Source organism: Chlamydotis macqueenii, chromosome 1 (genome assembly GCF_036417535.1).
Source record: "Chlamydotis macqueenii isolate bChlMac1 chromosome 1, bChlMac1.mat, whole genome shotgun sequence".
Lineage (NCBI taxonomy): Eukaryota > Metazoa > Chordata > Aves > Otidiformes > Otididae > Chlamydotis > Chlamydotis macqueenii.
Window position 1 is genome coordinate 36,681,598 of NC_141556.1, and position 26,126 is coordinate 36,707,723.

Consider the following 26,126-nt stretch of genomic DNA (forward strand, 5'->3'; position numbering starts at 1 on the left):
TTGGGAAAGCTAGACTGGTTGAAACTTGTCATACTATGACCATCCTACTGTTTCATTATTTTGCTTTTCATGATCATGAGTTGACACGGTGCACGTGCCTGACTTACTGCCCTGTTGTTCTGCAAAGGATACCCAGGAACCTTTCTGGAATATGTATTTACCTCTTCACAGTTCTCTGCAGTTCTCTGTGGTGTTTCCCAGTGGTAGCGTTGCATTTTTTTTTCCTGCAATACACAGACAAAAGAGAGGAAAGAGTCTTTCCACAGCAAGCCGTTGATGTCTAGAGCTCTGTATTTCCAGCACTGAACAAGTTTAGGCACAAGGCACCAAGGGGAGATGTAAACTAATCATGGTACAGCTCTGTTTCCATACTGATTTAGCCATTAAAACACATGAGCACAAACAAAAGAAGTTGTTTGGAGTTTTACTTCAAAATATTTGCAGTATCAAGTGACTTTAATCTTTGGGCAGGATTCTTAAAACTTGTTCCATAACATGGGTTATGTTTGTATTTTAAATGTGGCTGTGGATATGGTAGATAACTGCATTGCTCCATTTGTTGTGTAATTGTACATCTTTTGCTGGTAATGTGAAAGTTAGGGTTAAAAATAATTTGCCAAGCATCATTTAGATACAAAAAAAAATTTACCTAAACCCTACAAATGATTGCTTCCTGTTTATTGAACTTTTCTAGGTCACAGGGCTGAATACATGACAACAAGGTAAGATATTTTTATTTGAGTTGATTTAGAGTTACAAATATAATAAAATCTTAGAAATCACAATTTTGAGAACAAGTTTATAAGGGTATGTAACATTGTTGCTGTTGTTAAATTGTGTACAGGCCTTGCATGTTTTAACATTCAGCAATTCTGTTTCTGCATGGTGATGGGTAAAGGACCAAACTATTAATCTTCCTCATTCTTGTGAGCTGCTTGGGCCAATGTCAAGCGTGGGACAAGCTGGGAGATCCTTAAAAATATTTGTGAATCATACATCAAATTTGGAAGTTGCAGGGAGCTTTTTGGAGCTAGAAAATGAATCTTTTTCAGTTGCTAGAGATACTTTGCCTTTTGTGGTTTGTAATTCAGTTGGTCAGGATGCACAATTTAGAAAAACGTGATACAGAGATGAATTTAGGGGATAGGCTGCATCTTTGACAACCTAGCTCTGGACAGGAATACCTGCCTCCCCCAGCATCCATGTGTTTGATACTTAAATGGGTCTGTATATTCGCAGAAGAGAAGAGATACAGTGTTAGATTTCCCTGCTTTGTGCAGCACATATTTTTTCAGTTGTGTAATGCCACTCCTGCGATGCTGCCTCCAGACATAAACACAGGTGAGCACTGCAGCCCCCAGGGTATCAGACTATGGGGGCCAATGGCAACTGTTTGGATTTGCAGCTGCCACTGGTGTGTATCACTGCCACCAGCACTACCCTTCCCATCCTGGTGACAGCAGGAACATCAGCCCAGCTTTCCTGGTCTCACTCTTCCCTTTCCATGCAATACATCCTTGCTCAATGCCTTTTCTTTCTCATTTTTGCTTTCTGGACAGGAACCTTTCATCTTTAAATTTAAAAATAAATAAATAAATAAGTAAATAGATTGTGCCCTCCTAGCTAAGAAATTTGAATTGAGCTCTAACTCTGCCTTTGCTGGACCGCTTGGTTTTGTAGAATTTCTTCTGCCTGGTCCCCATATTCCTGGGCACATGTCTACAGACTTCAGACCAGCCTTTCTTCTACCACCCCGTGGTCCATTTTAGCTCTGTAAAGGTGGAATTACTCACCTTATTTCCTTACACAACCTCAGTTGAAAAAGGGTAACAAATCAGAGCACTCTTCCTAATTTAGTTCTGAGACTTGTGCCTTTAACTTTATCTCTGCCCCCAGATGCTATCAGGAATGCGTAGAAGTCAACAAGCTTATGTCTAATGAGAAAAATATTCTTTTTTGACTCCAAAGCAGGTGACTCATCAGGCTCACATCATCCTAAATTCCGTCCTGTGTAAGCAGCTGAAAGAAGATGATGGTTTTAGGCAATGATTTTACCTTAGTAAAGTGGAGGAGCAGCTTGAAGCCATCTTACCTCCTGTCTTCTCTCAGCTGGTCACTTAGAGAAAGAAACTCTGAGGGAGCAGGGCCTGCCTGTCCATTCCTCAGCACCAGTTCCCCGACTCTGACTGGGAGCTGCCTGTTGCCCTAAGGTTCAGTTAGATTTCCAAACTGTAAAACATGCAAACGGAAATGTTCTTCAAGGTCAAAGTTAAATTGTAGAAGGCAAAAAGATGTCTTTAAAAATGAGTTTAAAACAGCAGGTAGTACCCAAACAGACCAAAGTCCCACCACTTAATGCTCTGTGTGTTATTGTTCCTCACTGTTTCCCCTAATTCCTGAAAAACCTATAGAAACATTGGACTGCTGGTGCAGGGGAGCTAGGCAAACTCTTGGCAGGTAGCGTGCCCTGACATTCACAAAATAAATTGTGACCTAGAGAACAATATTTATTTCCTGTAATCTCTTTCAGTTGTAGTCATCACTTGTGTAACACACTAGGTAAACATTTTGCAGACCAAAGTTTTGTGTGCTCTTCCTTTTCTTTTTTTTTTTTTGCGTTATGCTGCTTTGTTTATTTGTTTCAAGATGATGATATTCTTTTAATTTGCTAATTTGCAAAGTGTTTCTTTTCTTGTGTGAAGATGTTCATGGTTGGATGTGGAAGGCTAAAGCTGTTTAAACTTCCTGGCTCTAGTTGAAAATGAAGATGGTTTGGTTTTGAAGCGTTTTAGGAGTGTGCTGAGCAGCTTTAATTTGCATTTGAAGCTTCTTCAGCGTGAAGCAACTTTTCTGCTTGATAAGAGGTGCTTCGAGTGGCCTGTGTTCTGCCGTGGCTGGCAGGATGAATTCCAGTGGTTGCTGCACATTTCATGCATGACCACAACAAAAAGAGGCCATTCATGCAATGTTTGGAATAAATGCATATGGTAAAACTGCAAAGCAGGGTTTCATAAAGAATATCAATATTTATCCATAAGTAATGTGTTTTTCATAGGGGAGCTCTCCACTCTTTAATCACTGTAACACTTAAATTTGATGGAAAGTCTTTATTTTATAAGTACTGTGTTTATTTCTCCCTTTACAATGTTCTGTTGTTTCACCATGAGCTTACAGACATTTCGTTTTATTGTTTGACTTAATTCTGCCTTGCTCAGTAATCATATTCCATTCCCTTAGGCCTCCAAATCTTCCCCCTAAGCCCCAGAAACACAGGAAGCCCAGACCCCGATCACAGTATAGTGCTAAGTTGTTTAATGGTGATTTGGAGTCATTCATCAAGGTACTGGCACCAGCCACCCCCGTGGCTGATCTCAACACTTCTTCCTATAATGGTCACCACCTCACATGAGCTGAGGCAGATCATTATGTTTAAGTCTGTCCTGGGGCTCTTTTCTTTCCCGGTTGATCAATATAATACTTCCTGAAGTCAGAGGGAAAGAGGAGGATTCATTTCTCACATTAGCCTCCTTATGATTTTGTTAATCAAGTAGGGGATAGTATCGGCAGCCTGGTTTTATTAGGAAACTTAGCATCACATAGAAGATAGGATGTAGCATGCATCCCACAACTTAGCACGATTTCCTGCTTGCCATTTTCATTACATTGAGTATTCAAAGACTATGGAGAAGCAGTATTACCCTGGGTTTGATATCCAGCTTTTTATTTCCTATGACTTTGGGAATTTATTATATTGTGTGAAATTGTGATCCACCGCTATTCCGGATCTTGTATCTTTGCTGTATTTACTATCTTCTTCTTTCCCATACTTTTATTTCTAATAATGCTTCTAGCCGAGGCCGAAGGAACTCTCACACGAGACATCAGGTATAGTTCTGGTGACAAGAGAACCATCTCCGCCTCGCTCTCGGGTTGCATTCACATCTGCCTCAAAATTAGTTCTTTCAAAAACCTGAAGGGAGAAGTTTGCATTAAGAAATGAGTGTACGAGTGCTGCAGGCAAAATTGAACCAGAGCACAACTCTGGACTGATTGTAGTCTTAAGTGATGGATGTTTCTGTATTCATTAACAAGTACCTACTCATCACAGTCAATTAGTGCCTCTGGACACTAACTGATAGAGATAAGGGAAAGAAATCTTTAAAAAATATGTAACAGTACATTTATAAACACAGCGAATGAAATTCCTGACTGCTCTGTGAACTGGATTTGAATGTTACAGGGATTATTTTTTTTCTTCCTGTGCAACATAGCTAGGTGCAAACATTTTGCAGAACGAATTCTATCCTCAGTGGCACCATACCAGTTTAGCTGTCTTTGAATCAAGCTTTCAGCCGCCCTCCGTACAACTATAGGGAAAACTATTATTATGATGCAGGTGGTGCTGTGAGGTGCAAAGACTTTCAGGAAATCATCACTTGATGCAAGAGGTTGATATCACAAACAGTTTCTTGCTCAAGGATGAAAGTAAGCAAAGAAACAGAAACTCCCACAACAAAAAGCCCCTGGATTAGAGAAGCACAGAGCAAATCAAGAGAAATGGTACCCCATCATTTTGCTTCACAGAGAAGAGGGTTGTGCTATATGGCAGTGTGAGTGACAGGGCTTCCCTGCAAGTGGAGAGTCCTCTGTAGTTAGTCTTTCGAAAGGAAAGAGGAAAAGAAAGCTGGTAGCCTTATGACAGATTTGCCAGTGTGGGAGCTAACCTAGGAAAGCATCCCTGCCCAAAGACCATGTCGTTCCTGACACAGATGAGTCATTTTGACAGGCAGGAAAGGGTTACAGCTAGTGAAATACACTATCACACCTAATTGCTTCTTGTTACATTTCTGCATCATAAGAAATGATAATTAGTCCCAAACATACATTTACTGACTACACATATCAGATTCAATTCACAGCAGCAGTAGGGTCACTGTTCTTGACATTTCACCAACACAGATTGTTACTTCAAATTGTTTTCTTGTCATTAGATCCAAAATCCAAAGCTGTTAGTTTAGATTATTTCAGGGAATTACTTAACTACGAAGTTGTGCATAGTTCTGAACAGATTCTCCAAAACCAGGTATCAAAATAATTTTTTTTTTTGTAATTTCTTACTGCAAATACTGTCTTTTCTGAGGCTTTACATCCTTTGCATGAACCAGTGTACTAACAGGAGATACGGGTGCATGTTGTGCATGTTTTCTAATACTCTGCTTTTTTCGAGAGCCAGGCTGCTCAGTGTTGGTGAAGATGACAGTATTCCTGGGTTTAGCAGCTGACCTGTTCCATGTTGTTTTTTTTTTTTAATTCAGCTGTTACTGAATCATGACACAACTCAAACAGAAAATGCTTATCCAGACATTACTGGTTCTTGGCTAGCCAGTCTTTTCTAGGTTCTAAATTAAAAGACAAACAAGCCACGATTTAAATAGGGTAATTAGCAGTACGGTCTTTTGTAAGTCCCACTAGAACAAGGTGGAGTACACAGAAGATCAGGGGTTAGGTTAGGTTAGGTTAGGTTAGGTTAGGAAACGAACTGTTTCATTGCTTCACTGTGTGTTATTTTTCAAACTTTTTTTAGTGGTTGGCTTTTCATCTAGTTGGGCTTAATTCATAAACTTCCCATTAGTGTAATTTAGCATGAAAATGAAGGACTAGTTTGTAAGAGGAAATGTGTATTCTGAGTTACAGGGTGCTTTTGAATTAATGGTTTTGTAATACAGACGGGTTTTTATATTAAACTTTCAAATGAATTAGTAAATGAATTAGTCAATTCTCTGAGCACTTACATATTTTAAATTCATTTAGAAAGAAAAATTATAGCTTCTATGACAAGAATTTCCAAGGTACCTATTATGTATGAAACAGTAATTTTTCCAGCATAAGCGCCAACTTTTCTAAATAATTTTTAATCGTAAATTTGTGTCTTTACTAGATATTTGATGACTTGTAGTCTTTAATGTGCTTGGGATAAAACATCAATTTTTTTAAGTGCCAAATACACAGATGAAGCACTGTGATGGTTCTTTTGGAAAATCACCAGTTTAAAAGAAAAAGACAACTCACTGAAAATTAGTGTATAGTCATCTTCTCCCCTCCCATCACAAGCATTTTTTCTCCTTCATTAAAACACCTCAGCTTAACTAGAAGATGTAGCTATGGACCTGCTGCTGTATCGTGGCTGAGACCAGGAGCTTTGATTTCTGAGCTCTGCTGGTTGCAGGCTCAGGACCATGACCTCCTTTTCCCAACACCTTTGTGCCTACAGAAGAGGCAGCTGGACCACATCCTCAGCTCAGAGTGGCTGCAATTCACCACCCAGTGTATTACCAGCTAGTTAGAGTAGCTGGAAACAACGTCCCAGGCCATCATCTGCCCTGTGTTAGGACGTGCAAATCAGCAGATCGTGTAGGAGTGCTGAGGTTAGGAGGGAGACACCTGGTATACCCAATGGAATGTCATTTGGTGGCTCTTCTCCAAGAACTTTTCTGATAGTCCAGCAGGTCCAGAAGAGGCCTTGTCAACTGTTTGTGATCAGCACTTTTTACAAAAAAAAAAAAAAAAAAAAAGCGCCTCGAGGAATTAGGTCCTGTCTAATTAGGTCCGTGTAGGTTCTCTACCAGGTTAAATAGATGCAGAGAGATCATCTTCATCATGAATTATTATTCTTAATAATAAACTTTTTACAAGGCAAATTCACTGCTCTAACTCATTTTGCTTCAAAAATCTAAAACACATGCATGAGCTTAGATGTCACATACAGTGTTAACCAGCTACAGTGGCAGAGGTAGAGAATGAATTCTCAGAATTTCCCAATTCAATGATTTTAATGAAGAACCGTAATCTTTTATTTTCACTTGTTCCTTTCCCTCCCTCCCTAAATGGGAAGAGAACTCTGTTAGAAATGATATGGTTTCTTATGTGTTGTTTTGCCAGCACTGTATGTCCATCTGGATTGACCAAGAAAATGCATTTTCACATTCAGTCCAGAGTAGGGAGGTTTCTTCTTTCTGATCTGCAGTTCACCCTTTCTGCTCTTGTTTTTTCAGGATTCAGGACAAGTCATTCCTCTCATCGTGGAAAGCTGTATCAGATTTATCAATTTATACGGTAGGCTCTGAAACATACTGTGTCATTTCATTATTGCCCTGATGTTTTTGTGTGTCTTTTGCATAATGCATTTACCACCACAGCTTTGTTTATAAAATAGACATTTAAAATGTTTTAAAAACCAGATTCATTTCTCACCACTGTCTTCCATCTTTGCTGCAGGTCTTCAGCATCAGGGAATTTTTCGAGTGTCTGGTTCCCAGGTGGAAGTCAATGATATTAAAAATTCATTTGAGAGAGGTAATTGCATTTTCATTTATTTGAGCACCTTCATATCTGACATTTAAAAATCTTTTAAATTCTAATTACTTTCTTGGCTGTTTAAACAGTTTGTATGCACTGTGGGTACTGCATCTAAAACTTTGCACCATCAAATGCTTGAAGATTAAGTATAATGATGACAGATACATGTTTTTCCCCTGCTGTGCCCTAGGAGCTTGAGGTTGTTTTTCATTTTGTTTAGACAAGGTGTATGACTCTTGAATCAACTGTAAGCTATAGTCTTTTGTTAATGATAAACTGCAAATAATAGTTTGTCTACATTTTATTTTAAAGATCCTCAGAAAAGAAAGATTATGTTTTTTAATTAGATTCAAGACACTACTATAATGCAATTTGAGAACTCTGTTACTTGATCTTCTGGAATACAAGTGCTCATCTTTCTGGTCTCTCTGCCAAAGTGGCATCACGATCAATGAGAATATGGGCTATGAAAGGGTCGTTCCATTTTCAGTCACTTTTTTCATTCCCAAAGGGAACTTCAGCTCCTGAAGAGGAATTATGGGAAAGATACCAGGAAGTGAAAAGTGCTTTTTAAACATGAGTGGCTTGCGACACCCAGCCTAGGATTGCTCTGCTAGGGGAGCCAGGATCCAGAAATCCCCTAATTGTGTTAAAACAAGTTACAATTTTAAAAAAAAATCTTACATTAACTTTTCTTGGGTTTTAGCAGCATTTTTTTTTTCATTTGCATGGAAACCTTTTCCAGATCATTGCTAATGAGAAATCCCTTGGAGCAATAAGTGCTGTGACTAAAAGCCTGAAAAAAATATGCACAGTATTTTTCTCCCTAGGATTTGTTATGTATCTTGTTAAACCTGATCTTATCTTTGACAAGATTTGTGAAGCAGCTGTTTTTACATGCTAAGTGAAGCCACATCCTCCTATTCTCCACCTTTTAAATCTGCCTTATTGCTAACTGCTTCTCCTAGGCAGTGTTATTCTGGAAGATATACACATTTTAAAGTGTTTCAGAATAAAGATTAAATCTTTAAAGTTACGCATAGTCCAGTCACAACCTTTAGAGTTTCAATTCTCATACAATGTTTTCACAAAATGGTTGCACGTATTCCTGAATGGTTTAGTTTTTCAGAATGAAGACAGATTTACAATTCAAAGAGTAATCTAGATTTGCTTTATGTAAGCCCCCAAAGAATAGTCTGAGAAACCCTATTCAATTATGAACATTTGGCTTTTTTATTTTACTAACTGTAAGTCATAACATGTCCATAAATACTTAGTTGGAAGTTCAGAACCTAAGAGATCACTAGGTTATGTAATTTAAAGGAAGCTTTATTTAGGCTGCCATTTTTAGTTTAATCATAACCTGGGATTTCTAAATCAGTGTTTATTATCTTACTTGAATGCTTGCATTGCCACCTCCCACACACTAAAAATAAAAAAAAAAAACTAAAATGTCACTCACTTATAAAAATGTTGCATGCAAGAATGCTCCTGCATGTGTGTTTCATTTACTTTATTTACTTTTTAAGGTGAAAATCCTTTGGCAGATGACCAAAGTAACCATGACATTAACTCAGTTGCTGGAGTACTGAAGCTCTATTTCCGAGGGCTGGAAAATCCTGTCTTTCCTAAGGAAAGATTTAATGATCTTATTTCTTGTATCAGTAAGTAAAAATCTCTATTTCTTTCTCCATAGAATTTTACTTTCATATGTACAGTAGTGGCCTGAAAAAGGAGCTAGCTTCACAGATTTTTCTGAGACAATTTGTTTGCCATCTGTAACAGACTGGGTCAGTTATTAGTCATACTTGCAGCTGTGGTTGTTCCCTTTTTCCAGTGGGATTAAGGTACAGTACAACTCTTTGTTTGATGGAGCAGGAAGCATATATTTTGGTATACAAGAGATAGTTAAATTTAAACGCATTGTTATTTTTCTTTGTGCACTGGGGCAGACAGAAGGGCATGAAGTCATGACTGTGCAAACAGAGTCCGGTACTTTCCGCAAAGGTTTTCATACCCCACAGCTTGAAGTCAATGCTGGTGAACAAGTAACCAATTGCTCAGCATTGTGTAGTGGTTCTGGACCTTTGTTGTATCAGCTTAAAACTCCCAGTCCAAGTGGCAGGAAAACCCTTTGGTGCAGGAACAGAGGGGAGCAGCTGAGTGTTGTCTGCAGGAGAGCTTAGTCTGTCTTCCAACACACAAGCATGACCAGGCTGTAATAGGATGCCTTGGAGGAGCGTTGCATGGGTCTGTACACTGCAGGTCTTTGTAGCTGGACACGGAGAGCTTGTAGTAATTTAAGAAGTTCTCAGGGGATGAGTTAATTGCTCTGGCGTGCACAAAACCTCTTCCAGTTCACAAATCCCTGCAGATGTTGAAGAGTGAGGCCAAGCCAACCATCAGTAGGCTTACTGTTCCTTGTGGGTCCATTAAAAGTAGTCAGCGGTGCTAGCTTTGTGGAAGAATTTCCACCTTTCAACCCTTCCTTTGTAACTCACCTGCTTCAGCCAAATGGAGAGAGAGGCAGTTTCACGGGTAATGAGGGCCAGTCCTTTGGGATATTAATTCGGGCAGGCTCTCTCCAAACTGTGTTATTTTGGCAAAAGGGTCTCAGCCCAGCAGGCAGGACCGCGAATCAATGTGTGCACAGTGTCCTGGGCTGGCCAGCAGATGGGCTTTTCTGCTCCCTGCTAGGGAAGCCCGGCGTTCCCAGAGGGAGGATTGCGGTAATTCAGCCTGGAGGTTACCAATATGTGGATCACCGTGACCAGGTCTATGTGCAATATTTTGTGTTTTATTTTTTTGCGGGGTTTTCTGCAGCTGTTGCTATTTACATAGTCGGTGGTACTGAGGAGTCCTGAAGGACCTCAAAACTACAGTTTAGCAGTCTGATCCCTGATGCTGAGGGGGACGTTGTCTCTTTAGGAAGCTTATTCTTGGTTCTGCCTGAGTTGAGCTTTAGCTAACTGCGGTGCCACAGCCCAGAAAATGTCTGTGAGTCACAGAAACTGAAAACTGAAAAGGGATCATTTTGACTGAGTGATTTTCTGCATGACAGGGATGATGGAACTTTACCTAATAATCCTGCACTGATTTCCATAACTTCTGGATGAATTAAAGCATGTCTGCTGAAAAAAAAATTATTGATTTTATGGCTTCAGTTGACAGAAAACCTACCACATTCTTGGATAAGCTGTTCAAATTATTAATCACTTTAATCATTAAATATTTGTACCGGATTTCCTTTTCAAAATTTCTGCTGTCAGATTCTGCCCATTGGATCTCTTTATGACTTTATGATTTTGACTAAGCATTAAGAAAAATAGAAATGGTGGTTCTTATATATGGAGATGGTATTGCACTCTGTTGTGTTGAAGAGCTTTAAATAGAACTGTAAAATACCAAAAATGACTATTTGGTATTATACGAGTGACTGCTCAGGAGATCAAAAGTATTTGCCCAAAACAACCTTTTAAATGTGTTCCAAGAAGAAGAACCTGGATGATTTCAAAGAGTTTCCATTCGCCATTGAAGCTTCTGAAGACAGGATGGGGTATTTGGAAAGAGGGGTAGAAATTCAATGGACTGAGTATGTGTGCATGGCACCTGTGCAGGCAGGAGAGATTCACCAGCCTCTCTGAGCATCACTGTCTGAGAGAGATCTAGTTCAGTTATCTCAAAATGGTCTTTTGTTATTAAGAACTTCAAGGAAAATGGCAATGAATGCTAGATCCCTAGCGTTAGGCCTTGGTTTCCTTAGAGAATGCCCAACTACTGTATATTCAAGGTAGGCAGTGGATTATTTTCTTGCAAAAGAACTGACAACCTTTTTTTTTAAACAATAGTACCATCCAGCAGAGCTAAAGTCAGTAACAACCAGCAGACTGGAACAAAGTCACTGCTTTTCCCAGCCACATTTTTAAATAAGACAGTTATTTGGAAAGAAATGTTGCCATCTGATCCTGGTTTAGACTGGCTGTTCTCTGAGGCTGTCATAAGTCTGAATTATCATCTCTACAACAGCTTGTCAAAGCAAGGTGCAATGACTGAGTAGTTCTGCTAGGTTTGACTTCTGCTACTGCTGTTACAGAAGAAAGCAGAGGGTTTTCTTCCTGATTATGCGTTGTAAGAGTCCCAGACCTGTTTCTGGCAGGTTTGGGGAGGATGATTTTGTTGTTGTTTGGTTTGGTTTCCACAAGGTTAACTTTCAGGGCACTCTGAAATGGCATGTCAATGCCTGCCTTCAGCAGAGGGAGGAGAGGTAAGTTTGGAACATGGCACACCAAAAAGGGTTTTCTCTTTGAGCGCATTGGGGTGGGTTTAGTTTGTGTTGTCACAGTAGGGGCTTTGAATGTAGTGTGAGCAGAGAAAGAAACTTCCTTGTGCCTTGCACCCACAGCCAGCCCCATAACCACACACCGAGAACAGTGTGTCTGCATCTTCTGTTTGCCTGAGAAGCCTGAGGTGCAGTGTTTTTACAGCTGTGTACCTCATCTATGCGCTTCATTAAGTGGCCTAGAACTTACAGGGAATAAGATGTTGGGGGTTTTTTTTATAGCAACAAGCATTTCAGAATATACTAGCTGTTACAGTTCAGTTTAAATAGCACCTATGTGGTAGGTACTATCAGAAACTCTCAGTCTCAAAGACTTTTTCCATTGCTACCTGTTAACTGTAACGCTTTGTATATCTTGCAAAAAGGAAGACACTGTAGGGAAGATTTTTCTCCCACTACAGACTTTGAAGCTGTCATAGTTGCATTAGTTTCTTTTTCTGTGCTCATATGGCCTCACATATTAAGTATGTTGGTCTTCATGTTAGTGGGAGCAGGGCTAGACTCCCCTTCCTCTGTGAGAACATACATTACTGTTACTTCTTTAGATCACAATTGATACATAAAGTCCAGAAAGCTTTCACATTTTTAATTAAGAGGATTTAAATACTCTTAATTCTTATTGCATTCACTATCTGATAAACAGTGAGGAAAGAAATAAACATTAAGTTGTTTTCAAATCAGTTTTTCAAGACAAATATCAGTGTGGGTTTTTTAATCACAGGCAGAAATTGTTATAAAAGGGAGGAGGGAGAAAGCAAATTCATAAAGTTAACGTTCACATAAAACTGTAAAAGGGCAAAATGTCACACATTTTATATGGAAATGTAATGTTGCCAGTGAAAAACCCCTTGAAACTGAAGTACTTAGTTATGGATGTCAAGCATAATTGAGGCTACAGCTGCAAAGTGAACCTTTCCTCAGTATAGCCACTGAGGAATTCCTTTGCATTTATGCATATATTTCCAAGTGAAACAGAGCATTGTGATTTAATGCTTTCCCTTTTGCAAATACAGTGGAACAGTGCAAAAAGACTGTGACTTTTAGGGCAATTTGTATTAATTAAACTCATGAGAACAATGTTCTTCTGTTTGGGCTTATGAACTGGTTTAGATAAAATTTGGACCAGATTATGACTTCTCCAGAGCAAGCATGAAAGGTAGGACAGAACGTAAAGAATCCATCTGATTATGGGCCATAATTCTGCATTCTCAGCAAAGAGTGACTGCTGTTGCTCCCAGCAGCACTCGGCAATCCAGGGGGTAAAATAAGGCGGGGGGGGGGGGGGAAGGGGGGAGAGTTGCACTGTACTTCTTTTCTGCCTCTTTGTAGAAACAGATTGGGCCAAACATAAGCAAAATGTTTGTAACAGGAGTTACTTGTAGGCAGAAGGTACTGAAGCTGCGGTGGCTATAATTCATCTTCACTGCTGGGGAGCTGCAGTTCCTCTCCTGGTGTGAGTTCTTATACACACGAATCACTTTTACATATATAACTGTACAACGCAGCAGCAGACACATCTCAGCTACCCAGACAGCTTAGTTTCCTCTCAGGTTATTATAATTCTTCTTGATTTCGTCTCCCTTGCCTTAAATTTGGTGTACTAAGATGCCAGGATGGATGAAAACTTACATCTTTTTTCCATCCGATTTTCGTCATTTCAGTCCCTTGCTGCCAGCAGTGTCCATTTACCTAAAGGCATAAATGTTATGGAAGGAAATTATTTTATTGCTTTTTCAGACTACTGCCCACTACTTAAAAAATAAAAAAAAAAAACCTATATTCTGAATTGTGAACTTTTCCTGAAAATTCTCAACAAAAGGGCAAAAACTGTTTCCTTCCCTAAGTGACAGTGGAGGCCGTTGTGTTTGTCCTCCGGTAACTGTTTTTAAATGGATCTGAACCAACTGCAAGTGGCATTGCTGAGTTAATTTATACGTATCTTTGAGGTGAATTGGACCCATCTACGAGTGGAAAGAGGCACAAATTGTTAACTTCAGCACTAATACATATTCATGTAGATGACTTGTCAGCTGCAAATTGACCATAAAAATTACATCTGCGAGTGTAACTCAATCCCATTTGACGTTCAGCAAGTGTGTAAAATACGCATCAGGCATTCACTCTCTTGCTAGTAGGCACCACTCCAAGTGAAAGTAGCGAGTGACATCCACAAAGAGATACCACATTGGATTTTATCCTTCAAAACAATGGTCCTAAAGGAGGGAAATAGCTTACATTACCATTGTTTGCTTTCTTCTTCCTCCTTTGTACTACCCTTGCCTGAGAAATACACTTAGCTTGCGCAGCACTGCCTGTTAGTGAAGCACAATTCATTCATTGCTGACACTGGGTTTCTCCTTCCACATGTTCTGATCAGTAATACCTTCCATTTGCAAAATGTTGGCAATTATTTTGTTACTACTGAGATTGGCCCGTGGAAGATGTCTGTTAACAGAGGGTGGTAGAACATGCACAACCCAGAGCTCATGTTTCTGAGCTCTGGCTGCTCACGGGCTGAATCTTCTCCTCGTTGGATAACCGTGTCGCACCACCAATGCAGGAGAAGCCATGTGTGGGACCACAGCCAGGAAAAGTACAGTACTTTTGTAGCATTTTTAACTAAACAGGAGTGAGAAAGGCATGTAGCTGTCCAGTTGGCCCCAAATATTTCGGAACCACCAGCAATGGCTCTCTTGCAAAGGTCTTTTGTTCTCCATCACCAAAGCACTGCATTTCTATATTTGTATATTAATTGCCTTTTACATGCTCCACTACTTCAGGATTATTGCTTAATTAAACTTCAATTTACATTTTCTTAATGTAATTTAGAATGAATGTATCTTTGTCTTCATTTATAACTTAGTTTTGTTTTATTTGTGTTTGGGGGCTTGTGTTAGTAATTGTGTTTTCTCCCCTGTCAGGTTTCCTTTACTCTGCTGAGGCAGATTGTTCACTTCCAATGTTTCACTTTAGTGTCTCCCTTTGCAAAAACCTCATCATGAGTTACCAGGCCATTAAAATGTGTTATTTCTCACAGAAGAGAAAAGCAGACGTTCCTTGACTATGTGTCTCTGTAGTAAGCAAAGGTGACACCACCTGTCCCAGACAGGTTTACAGTGTTCTTAGAGGCTTAAAGTCACACCTTTTATATAATGCTTGGGTAGCTAGGATTTATGCCCATCTCACGCTGTTGAGAACTCATCCTTAGCCTGTGACTGACAGAGGCAGCTCGCTGTTAAGTAATTCTTTCATTTATGCAATGACATTAGTCTCAGCTGGATTCATTCATCCAGTTCAAGGACAAGAGCTGTTTGGAGAGGAAGTCTATGGGCGGTCAGAATAAATAAAAGTTTTCTGAGAGCAAGGTAAGATTGCACCTCAACAGATTTTCTTGGGGAGGTTGTGACCTGCCAAAGAGGTTGTGACCTCTTTGGAGGATTTTGTGAGCAGGGTGGGCAGATGTCTTTCAGAGGTGATTGAGGTGAAGTCAAAAGGTGAGACTGTAGACTTAAATGATCTCTGAAGAGTCCTCCCAGCTCTCTGTGTTTCATTTTTTCTAGTAGCTGGTGGAGGCTCCTTAGATCCCAAACCTTCTGATACATAGACGCCGAGAAAAATTTATTGATAAACTGAAAAACAAGTTCCTTATATTTATTGCTCCATTATTGCCTGATAGAAATACATTAATGGTTCTGGGAACAGATACCCGGCTCTTCCATAGAGCTGTAGTGCTATAGTCACAAAGCCCCAGAAGCTGGCCTCTTCCTCCTCTCTTGTTTCGACCCATAAACGACTCCTGTGCTCTGGGACTGTGCTGTAGCTCCACTTTGACAGGAGCACAGTGTTTCCACGCCAAACACCACCTTGTCTGGCTGGCAGGAAACTCCTTCTTGTGGGTTTGACCCCCATGGCTGAGATAGGTCTGGAAGGGAGGTGTGTCAGCCCAGAGCTCCAAAAATTTTACTCTACTCTAAGAACTGGGAACTAGAAAATAATAACCATCTCTATTTGTGATGTTTTCCTGACAGTAGCCTTGATTTGTGGTTGATATTCATGTGTCCCTCACACAGATCTCCCTTCCCTGCCTCACTCTGCAGTCAGAGAAAATACGTTAGTTCTCAGTGTTCTTGGCCTTGCCAGAGGCTTGTCCCATTGCTTGTGTTTGGGAGCGTGAGTCTCATCGTATCATTAGAGTAATGAACCAGTTTTCAAATCCCCTGATTTCTATTTCTGCTTGGCAGCTAATTGCATTATTAAGATGAGTCATGTAATATCAGCACTTCAGTTTTCTTAGCTGAGAAATGGGTAATACCTCACCGGGCACTGAGGTAGGACTAATTACAGTTCTTGAAAATCAGAGTAATGAAAAGTGGGCCTCCAAAAGAAGTGCTATGAGAGGGGAGACACAGCCAGCTTTCTGCAGTGTTGAGATTGCCAGTCGCTCCTTGCAGCAACCGGCTCGTAGCCTGGATGGCTGCTCTGCCCTGAGGCTCTCTTCAGCAAAGCCAGTGGAGGCAAAGCACTGCTTTCTCTTCCCTCTGTATGGGAAGCAGCAGAGCTGCAAATTCTTTCTGCCTGGATTCAGAAAGATCTCTTGTGTATTCGTTCCTTCTTTCCTATGTACCCGAACACTCATGCACTGCAGACATGCAGGTAGCTATGAAATTTGGCTCCTCATTTAAAAGCAGCACACAAATGCATAATATTTATCTGTCTCCTTTAAACCAAATCAGTGCTGAGAAAGAAAAGCAAGCCTTTTGAAATAACCTGGAAATCACACAAATTTACCACTTGGCAGGAGTTTGGATTTTCAATAAAGAGGCTTTCATGGAAACTAGGACTGGGTTACTAGGCAGGTATTAAAAATACACACACCTCATTCCAGCGTGAATAGCTTATAGCAGCTTCAGTATGGAGGTGCTGCTAGTACTGATCATGCCCCTACTAGAGCAGCTGGGATAGCTCAACACATGACCATACAGCCAGACTTTCCGTACCTGCTCTGCCGTGTCCGTGCTGCCTACTGGGACTGGTTCCTGACCCATGCATCCTGCAAACCTTGTCTGGGAACTGTTCAGAGGAGTTGTGGCTGGCACAGACCACAAGCATATTGGAGAGTGTGATAACTACTGTGTGGTAGCTGCCTGCCAGTGTTCAGGATTGTGTTTCATCCTGGTTTAGTTTACTAGTTTAGATAGAGCTATTGCATCCAGATAGGATGCCACTGGACAGTATTTCTCATGTAGTCTGCTAAGATTTCCCCTAGACATTGTTAATTGCAGCATTCTTTCTTGGCTGACATAAAAAGCTTTACTGAAATTTTAGGTTGTTTCTAACAATGTCATTTACACAGAAAACACTTTGAGGAAAAAAATGAGATATTACTCTTTTTGAAAAACAATTTATCCCTTTATCCCACTTGCAGCCACGTAATCTTTCTAACCAACAGAGAAGGTAATACATCCTTGTTATAAGACATTAGGAACTGATGCTTTTATTAAGCTGACCTTGTTTTGCCCAGTTCAGAAGAATTTTGATGGACTGGTAGAAAATCATTTGGGAAAATAAATGTGGTCTTTGTGTTTATTGCTTACACACGGTAAAACATAAGGCCTTTCTCCTACTTTGCCATTAATGGAGTTATAGCCAGGCATTTGGTTAAGAAAAGTCATTAGAGAAGCTCAGTGATTGGAATGTTGTTTCTGATATGAACATTCAAATAAAGAGAATGAGTCTGTATTTGAAACTGACGGCAAACATCGCTCTTTGGTTCCCACAGGTTATTTTTGTACTGATATTGTGGTCTTGTGAGATGTCTAGCTCAGCAAGTGGCACAGGGTGTCCCTGAGGCAAATTTGTGACTTCTTATATTTAAAGATGCTGCTTTTAAAATGTGATATTTTAATGATAGGGAGAAGGACTTTTAGGTCTTCTTTTTCTAATAGGCCAAATTGAGAAGAAATTGGCTTGGGACATGTAATAGTAAAGAGTCCAAGTAAATTGAGTAAACTGACTGAATGCTATTTTAGACCATTGTACGAAAGGGAACTGAAAATACTTTCTTCTGTTTGCAGGAATAGACAATCTCTATGAGAGGGCTCTTCACATCCGCAAACTCCTCCTTACCTTGCCCAGGTCGGTCCTTATAGTGATGAGATACCTCTTCGCGTTCCTCAACCAGTAAGTGCTTTATCATTCTCCGGTACTGTGTCTTTATCTGCCTTTCTCTGCTGGTGTTGAAGTTCTTTGGGTTTACTCATACTCTATGTAGAATTTACATTTAAACTCCATTTAACACAAAAGGCTGGTCTTCTAATTGGCAATGAAAATAGAAGGAAAACACCAATTTTCATTTAAATTAAAATTCCATTTGTCCAAAACTGAGCAAGATTGTAATAAGACAAATTAAAGTGTTGTCTGAAATGGAGAGTGCAGGCTACAGCGTTAAAGCTGATAACACAGTAAGCTGATAAGAAAAATAACAAATACAAACTGTAACTACATTAAAAATAATTTATGTAGTTGAAATTTTGATTTTTTTTTTTTTCCTTATCTCAAGCTGATTTTAATCTCCTGACGGGAAAAATAACCAGTATATTCAAGCAGCCCAGGCACTACAAGCTGCCTATTTGACGCTAGACACTGCCAGGATGAGACTTCGTGTTGCTGCTTCTATTTTCTGGTAGTAGGGCTGCCAGTGTAGAGAACATACATCCTCTGTGTATGCTTTGATATGAAGTAGCTTGATTCTCACATTACAAAACACAGGCAGCTGCTGGAAGCAGGGTTGTGTGAGAAAGGAAAAGTGGTGTTCCTGTCTTCATCATCCCAGAAAAAACTTCTTTATCCTCAAAGAGAAAATAAAAGACAGGTTGGGCAATTGCACTGTGTTTCTCCCTCCAGTCCTTTACAGCCCTCCCTGGTTTTGCTGCCCCTGGTATTTTCACTGCAAGTTTTGCTTCTGGTGCACTTTGCCCTGATTCAAGCTTTTTTCTTTCTGCCACCATATTGTCTCTTTCCTGTTATGTCTGTTTTCATATTGACTTTCTCCTCTTTTTTTTTTGCTGAATTTGCCCTCTGCTGATTCATTCTGTCTTTGTGACCTTCCCCATTTCATCCATCCTGTCTGTTCCTATAGAAACAGGGTTTTTGCAGCCAGGTTGTGTGTGCATGCCTGAATTCACAGCTGTTCCTATTTCCTTTCTTCTAGTAATTTCTGAACCACTTTCAAGCAATATTTGAAGGAGGGGCAGAAATCTAAAGTTTTATGAAAATAACCATTCATTTGAAACATGAATTCATCCCCCAAAAGTGACACTGTGAATGTCTCAAAGGCTTATATCAGAGCGTCTCCTCTATTTAGACATACAGATAGACCAGAGTTGTACAAGGTTGTACTTGTTACATGGCCATGTTAGCTACATCTGTGCTCTCCACAGGAATGTAATTCAGAAAGCAGGCTAAATGCCTTACTGCCTCCAGATTGCTCCTGGTGCATCCACAGGAAGAAGATTCCCATTGTTTGACTTTCTGCAAATCCAGTTCTGCTTTTTGCATATTCAATTATGCCTGCTTAGGCACATGAAATCATCAGACCTCATGACAGATCTCATTTGGTCTAGCCTGCTCCTCAAAGCTTATAAAGCTAGATGAAGTTGCTTAAGGCTTTGTCCAGTCTAGAACCTCAAAGGGCTGAAAATCCACAGACTCTCTGGGCACTCCGTCCCAGTGCTTGGTCACCCTCATAGTGAAGAATTTTTTTGCTGCTTCCAGTTGGAATATCTCTTGCTGTGACTTCTGTCTGTTGCCTCTCATCTCTTTGCTGTGTCTGACTCTTTCTTGTTTATAATTTTGATGGTAGAAGACTGCATTGAGATTCTCCACTAGCCTTCTCTTTTAAAGGCTGAACAAACTCTGTTCTCTCCACTTCACCTTATAACCCATGTGCTCCAGCTCCTCAGCCATGTCAGTAGTCCTTTACTGAACTTGCACCAGTTTGTCAGTCTCAAAACTAGATACAGTACCTTATGTGCAGCTTCACGAGCACCAAGTATAGTATCATAGAATTGTAGAATAGTTATGGTTGGAAAGGACCTTTAAAGGCCATCTAGTCCAACTCCCCTGCAAGGTGCAGGGACATCTCAGGTTGTTCAGAGCCCTGTCCAACCTGGCCTTGAATGTTTCCAGGGATGGGGCATCCACCACCTCTCTGGGCAACCTGTTCCAGTGTTTCTCCACCCTCATTGTAAATTTTTTTTTTTCCTTATATCCAGTCTGAATCTACCTCCTCCTATTTTAAAACCATTACCCCTTATCCTGTCGCAACAGGCCCTGCTGAAGAGTTTCTCCCCATCTTTCCTATAAGCCCCCTTTAGGTACTGGAAGGCCACAATAAGGTCTCACTGGAGCTTTTTCTTCTCTAGTTTGAAAGTAGAAGAGGAATAATCAATTCCCTTTACCTGCTAGCTTTGTTCTTCCTGATATAGCCACATATGCAACTAGCCTTCTTTGCTGGAGAACACACGGCTGAATCATGTCCAACTTCTTGTCCAAGAAGTGGTTTTTCCAATGTTTTTCCTGGGGAGCTGCTGTCCTTTTTGAACTTGATGAAGTCCCTGTTCCAGTCCATTCCTCCATCTTGTCAGTGTTTTTCCAAATGGTCTTTCTAAACCTTGCCCTTTAGTGTACCTACTGCACCCCACAGTGTGGCATCATCTGTAAGTTGGTTGTGTGTGCAGTCCTTTCTGTTGTCTAGGTCATTCATGAAGATATTGAACATTATCAGCCCCAGTATTGAGTCCTGAGGAGCACCACATGTTACCAGCCACCAGTAGAACTTCACATGTTTCACAATGATAGTCATAATCTTTTTTTACACATTCTTCCACACATCTAAAGGCTGAACCACCTTATATATCAGTAGATGTCTCTGATTAACACATAGGATATGACAACAAATCATGGCATAAGGAAGAGGAGAGCATAAGTAATTTTACAAGCTATTTATGAAGGGAGTCGTTTAGAAGATGTGCCTCTACAGTTTGTATTGTTTGCACCACCAGACATACTAATTCATATGCTGCTTCAGAGTGCAGAACAACACTGAGGTAAAGGGCATCGCAGAGCTTGAGGTTCTGTTTGACTGGCCCTGCACAGAACCTCTAAAAAGCCAGAATTCCCACTAGAGATGTCAATGGTTTTAAACAAGGTAATAAAGAGCAACTTTTTGTTCAGAATTTAAAAATATTAATGTTGAATTTTCTGGAGGAAAGGAAAGCTTGCAAAAGTTGATTAATAAAAAACAAAGCCTTTTCTTGGTTTCTTCCAAAAGGAAATTCCTGTGGCAAGTTTTGGGCAGAAGGCAAGGTGCTCAGAGATTTTAGGTTGTATGGCAAGAGCAGAAACCAGAAGTCACAAGAGCCTTTGCAAGATCCAGGAACTTAGCATTGGAAGACAATTCAGTCTGCCTAAGTTATATAGCCAGTTGGTGGGAGAGATGCATCAGGGTCTGATGAGAAATGATAAGCATGATCTGCTTTGGATCCAGTCCATTTGAGCCTCCAAGGATAAGCACTGATGAGATAAAAGCGGCAGCAGTTGATGCGTTTTATATTAGCCCATTAGGTCAGCATATGCTAAACACAATAGTGTGGGAACACATGCCTGTACGTGCATATATGTGATATAAACTCACTTTATAATGTTTATGGCCTATTGAAGAAATCTCCTTTCTTGTTCTGTTGCTTTATGTGGGTTTAAGTGCGAAGGACAGCAGGAAATCTCTAAGATGTGATGGAAAATAAAGTTTCTCCCGTTTTCAGAATAAGGTTAGTCGCAGTGGAAAAGTAATTTTTCTTGATTTTTCTGTTATCACAGCCTTTCGCAGTACAGTGATGAAAACATGATGGATCCGTACAACCTGGCTATTTGTTTTGGGCCAACCCTGATGCCTGTTCCAGACATACAAGACCAAGTGTCTTGTCAGGCACACGTGAATGAGATAATCAAAACTATCATCATCCATCATGAGGCTATATTTCCAGATGCTAAAGAACTTGATGGCCCCATCTATGAAAAATGCATGGCTGGAGATGACTACTGGTAAGTCAGAATATTGGCCTTCTGTCTTCTTAAGAAAATCATTAGGCTGGTTGTCTGGATAACTCCTGTGACACAGAATTACTTTCACACACAATAGAAGTATGAAGATAAATGAGAAGAGCATTTAGGTTCATATAGGAAAGTGTTAGCTGTAAAAAAACATGGAGCAAAGGCAATTACGGTGAAGTTTCCTACAACATTCTGTGGAGGAAGCCACCCTTGTGTCCAGGCAGACGTAGCCAGAATTCCAGCTGTACTGTGCAGAGCACACCGCCAGGTAGGAAACTGGCTCTCTGGCTGTGAACTACCTTAACAAACTTTGGCTTCTGACACCTTCCCCCTACTCCTTTCCTCTCTTAGCAACACACACACACCCTTTTCATAAATGAAACGATTTAAAGGTGCTGGGAACTTCTTAATAACTGAAGGTGTTCCTTGAAGGAAAGATGTGTAGAATTCTTCAGTAATTATGTATTCATAGCATGGCATGAGAATTATGTTGCACATAACTTTATAACATTGTAAGAATAACTTTAAATAATCTCACGGAAGTGGCATATTTTTGATATCTGTGGAAGACATCAGTTACCCCCAGTTGTCTGGGGAAGAAAGGGACTGGGGTTTAATGCTCACTGAAGCATCCTTTTCATGCTGTGCTTTCTCTCTCTGCTCGACCTTTTGTTTCCCTTCAGTGACAGCCCATACAGTGAGCATGGTACATTAGAGGAGGTGGACCAGGATGCTAGTACAGAGCCCCACACCAGTGAAGACGGTATGTCTGTTACGTTGCTGTGCCTTTGTTAGGAATAAGTTTCACAGGTGTTTCATGCGGGATGCCTTCTTCCTTCCCTAATTGTGTCTTATTTGAAAGAGTAGGATTTCAGTCCTGGTGGTCTGTAGCAAAGCCTTCTTTAATCTCTGCTTATGTACTTTTTCACTCTGATTCATCTCTGTTTGACCAGCTGTTTCCTTGTTCTCTCCTGATTTGTCCAGTCACAGGAAGGGCAAGACAGAAACTATTTCAGTCAGCACATATTATTTTCTGATATAATGTTACATTTTTAGTGACTCTATCTTTTGTCTGCAAAAGCTAAACTTATCAAAAGTATATCTTTAAATATTTCAGCTAAGGGATATTTGCCATTCGATGGGCTCTATTTTGATATGAATTTAAAAGCTGTTCCATCTAAAGGATTTATAACTACTGAAAAACATGTGGGTACCCCCCACAGTGAAACTTCTGAACAGCAGTCATTTGCTATGACTATTAACCACATATACTTTGACAGTTCTGGGTACGACAGATATCTATGAAAAATTTGATGCATCTCTATTATGTCGATTCTTTTTAGCCAGGTTTCCTAAAGGTGTATTTGACTGTGACATATTTCAGTTGGACCATCCTTCAGGTGTCCCTCCCAGTAACTTCTGCCCAGTTTCAAGCAAATGTAACAGATAGAAAGAGATATCAAAATTGTTAAATAGCTACCATTTTCCTCATAATTAGTAACCAGTTAGAGCTGAAGGATTAAGAAAATGGTCCCTGTAGAGAAGAGCTGCAGTGTGAGCTCGCAAAAGCTGCCCCTTGTCCATCTCAGAGGATGTGTGGAAGGAGGAAGAGGAAGACAGGAGGAGAGGGGAGGAAAAGAGCTACAGCAGAGAAGGAAATAAAAAAAAAAAAATTGTCATAAAGGATACTGGTTAGGAGCTGGGATAGTTGCCATATGGAAGGGGAACAGGAAGGTATGTCTATAGGAAACCTGGCTACACGGGTCCCATTGCACACAGAACAGTGTAAACAGTAGTTTCACTCTAGCTGTACCCGTCTGCTTTGTCACGTAGACAAGCTGTCAGTGACAGATTGCCTGTCTCTTCCCCTTTGCTGTGGTGAGGAGGGGCGAGCAGAGTCTGTCAGTGCAGCTGTTTGGAGAGGAGGGACAGTTGGGTGGGCAGACATCACAGAAGGGGGAAAAAACTGAGGTTAGGAGTCAAGGTTAATCTTCTGCCTGGGGTGTATACACATGCCTGCTCCCATGGTAGGGAGTACTGACAGTCATACAAGACAGCCTGTACGTGGGTTTGTCTTGATGAGCTCTGTAGAGCTAAACCCACCGTCTTTGTATAACATGGCTCTGCTAAAGGGTGTGAACAAACTTGTAGTTGCACTTTATTTTTCCAAGACAGCATAGCTGTACTTTATAAGAGCTCTTTATGAAGGTATGAAGGAGGTATGAAGCAAGAGTGGAAGCTGAAGAAGCCTGTGTCTCTCATTTTGAGCACAAGTGAAGTACTGCAATGCAGACCGCACACCAGTTCAATATATTGGGGCCAATTTTGGGGTCCCGCGGCCAAACTGAGAGATAAAGGCCCAAGTGGTCATGGAGAAGTTCAACTTTTTAGCAGCAATCAAAAGCAGTTACTTTAAAACCATGCCTAGGAAAGATTCAGCAAGATCCAGAGGAGCAGGACCATGCCATCACATGGTGCATCACTTGTGCCTCTATAATCACTGTGCCGTTATAATAACAGTTTTGCATTCCTGTTGTGCTGCTACCTGTGTAATGACTGTGTCATTGGTGGAGACAAAGCCTGAAGAGAATAGCTGTCAACAGGACAGAGTTCTGTTAAAAGATTTAATTGCTCGAGACATGGCTTTTTGTTCACCAGATCGGCCAGCAATTTCATTCTAGTTGCCCCGTTGCACCTTTTTAATTAATTCAGTGCCAAAAGGAAGCAGGCATTTGTGTTTACCGTGAAATAATTGTTAGCACAAAAATATTTGTAATCTAGGGAAATACTGTTGCAAAGATAAAGATTAGCAAGCCTGGATTGCATACAAAACAGTGTTGGCCTTCGGTTCCCAGCCTGCAAGCTCTAACTCGTTTTTCTCCAAGGGTACAGCTTTCCTTTATAATAGTACATTTTTCTAATGTAGTTTACAGGCCTTACATTAAATGCATTCACCACCTCTTTGCATACACATTCATGTGTTTGTCCTTTGGACAATTCTTTTTGTAAAATGTTCTTGGTGCTAAATATGAGAGTAGGTGAGAATTTTTCAGTTTGCATATGGAACTTCATGAGTCACTGATTGACCTATGATGGACAAAAAAAAAGTTTCCATTAAAGAGTCCAGAGTATTTGGGGGTTTAATGTGATTGATTCATTGATTATAAGCTGGATGCATCACTGCCAGCTGTACGTGGAGAGAGAGAGGCAGAGGCACAGCAGTGTTGCTGTATTGATCAGGCACGAGGTACTTACGTAGTTCCCTGTGTTAGGAGATGGGAGAAGCAAATTCTATAACTGTAATTTTTTTTTAATGTTGAAAATCTGATTAGTTTTGTGCTAACATGTTGTATACATATGCAAGACCAAGCAGCTAACCCCAGAGGAGTTACAGAGTTGTTGAAACGTAATCCAGAGGCTATGATCAAAAGCTAAAGGATTTTTTTTTCTACTTTAGTTGTTGCTGTTATAAGAATTACTTGCTGTATAAAGTTAAGCTATAAGTGCATCTCTCTGTACTTAGTAGAATAAACCCGTCTGTAGTGACTGGCTCAGTAGCACTAAGAATGTTTAATTACAGTTTGGAAAACAAGAAGACTTTTTAAAAATCAAAAAATAAATTATGTCTGCAGAGGTAGAATCTGGAAGCTTGAGCAAAAGAAGGCCAGAACTTATAACTGAGCATATAAATACTTCATAACTCCTTAATTTGAAGCATATAAATTGCCTTTTTTTCTCTGAGGTTACTGATGTTCATATATTTCTGTTGATCACTGGAAAGGGAAGAGGGAAGGAGAAGGAGATGCATTTTACTGTAGTGTTTTCAGTCTTTTTTAATGTGTGGAAGGTATCCCTATTAAAGAAAACACATAAGTTTCTTCTGTCTCCTAAATCTGTAAATGAAATTTAATTTGTGAAGTTCAGAACATTTGTATTCAAGCTGAAGCACAAAGAGATCTATCTGTAATTTTGCTGAAAAAAAATCCTTTACCTGATAGTGCCTCTGCAGTAAAGATTCAAAGGATATTGTTCATGTTTTGCTGCAGGAGTTTTTAGCATATTTCCTTTACCTTCAGTTTGTTGGACATTTTTTATTCTTGTTGAAGGCATATGGCAAAGGGTGACTAGGTTTGTTTTCAAAGGAAGTAAGAGAGAATTTCCTGAGGAAGTTAAACAGATGGGTTTCTCTTGGGAAAGCATACATACAATTAGTATCATAGTGTTCATTGATAGCTCATAAAGATAGGGTAAAAATTGAGGTGGTAGTTCTGCTGGAAACAAAAATTACAGGGACTCATAAGGCTGTAAGTTATTGTTGTGT

The 26,126-nt window shown here is 40.1% G+C and overlaps 1 protein-coding gene across 2 annotated transcripts in view; it reads left to right on the plus strand.

The window, feature by feature from the left end:
- Nucleotides 1-26,126, plus strand: part of SRGAP1 (SLIT-ROBO Rho GTPase activating protein 1) — a 142,574-nt gene that overhangs the window by 106,487 nt on the left and 9,961 nt on the right. Inside the window, exons 11-18 of one of the 2 annotated variants that reach the window (XM_086748656.1) lie at nt 695-722; nt 3,238-3,340; nt 7,053-7,113; nt 7,276-7,353; nt 8,886-9,020; nt 17,770-17,875; nt 21,572-21,796; nt 22,489-22,568. In XM_086748656.1, coding sequence (XP_086604782.1) covers nt 695-722; nt 3,238-3,340; nt 7,053-7,113; nt 7,276-7,353; nt 8,886-9,020; nt 17,770-17,875; nt 21,572-21,796; nt 22,489-22,568 — 816 coding nt within the window. Of the gene's footprint in view, nt 1-694; nt 723-3,237; nt 3,341-3,851; nt 3,886-7,052; nt 7,114-7,275; nt 7,354-8,885; nt 9,021-17,769; nt 17,876-21,571; nt 21,797-22,488; nt 22,569-26,126 lie in introns of both variants that reach the window. The other variant, XM_086748649.1, reaches the window with a different exon arrangement.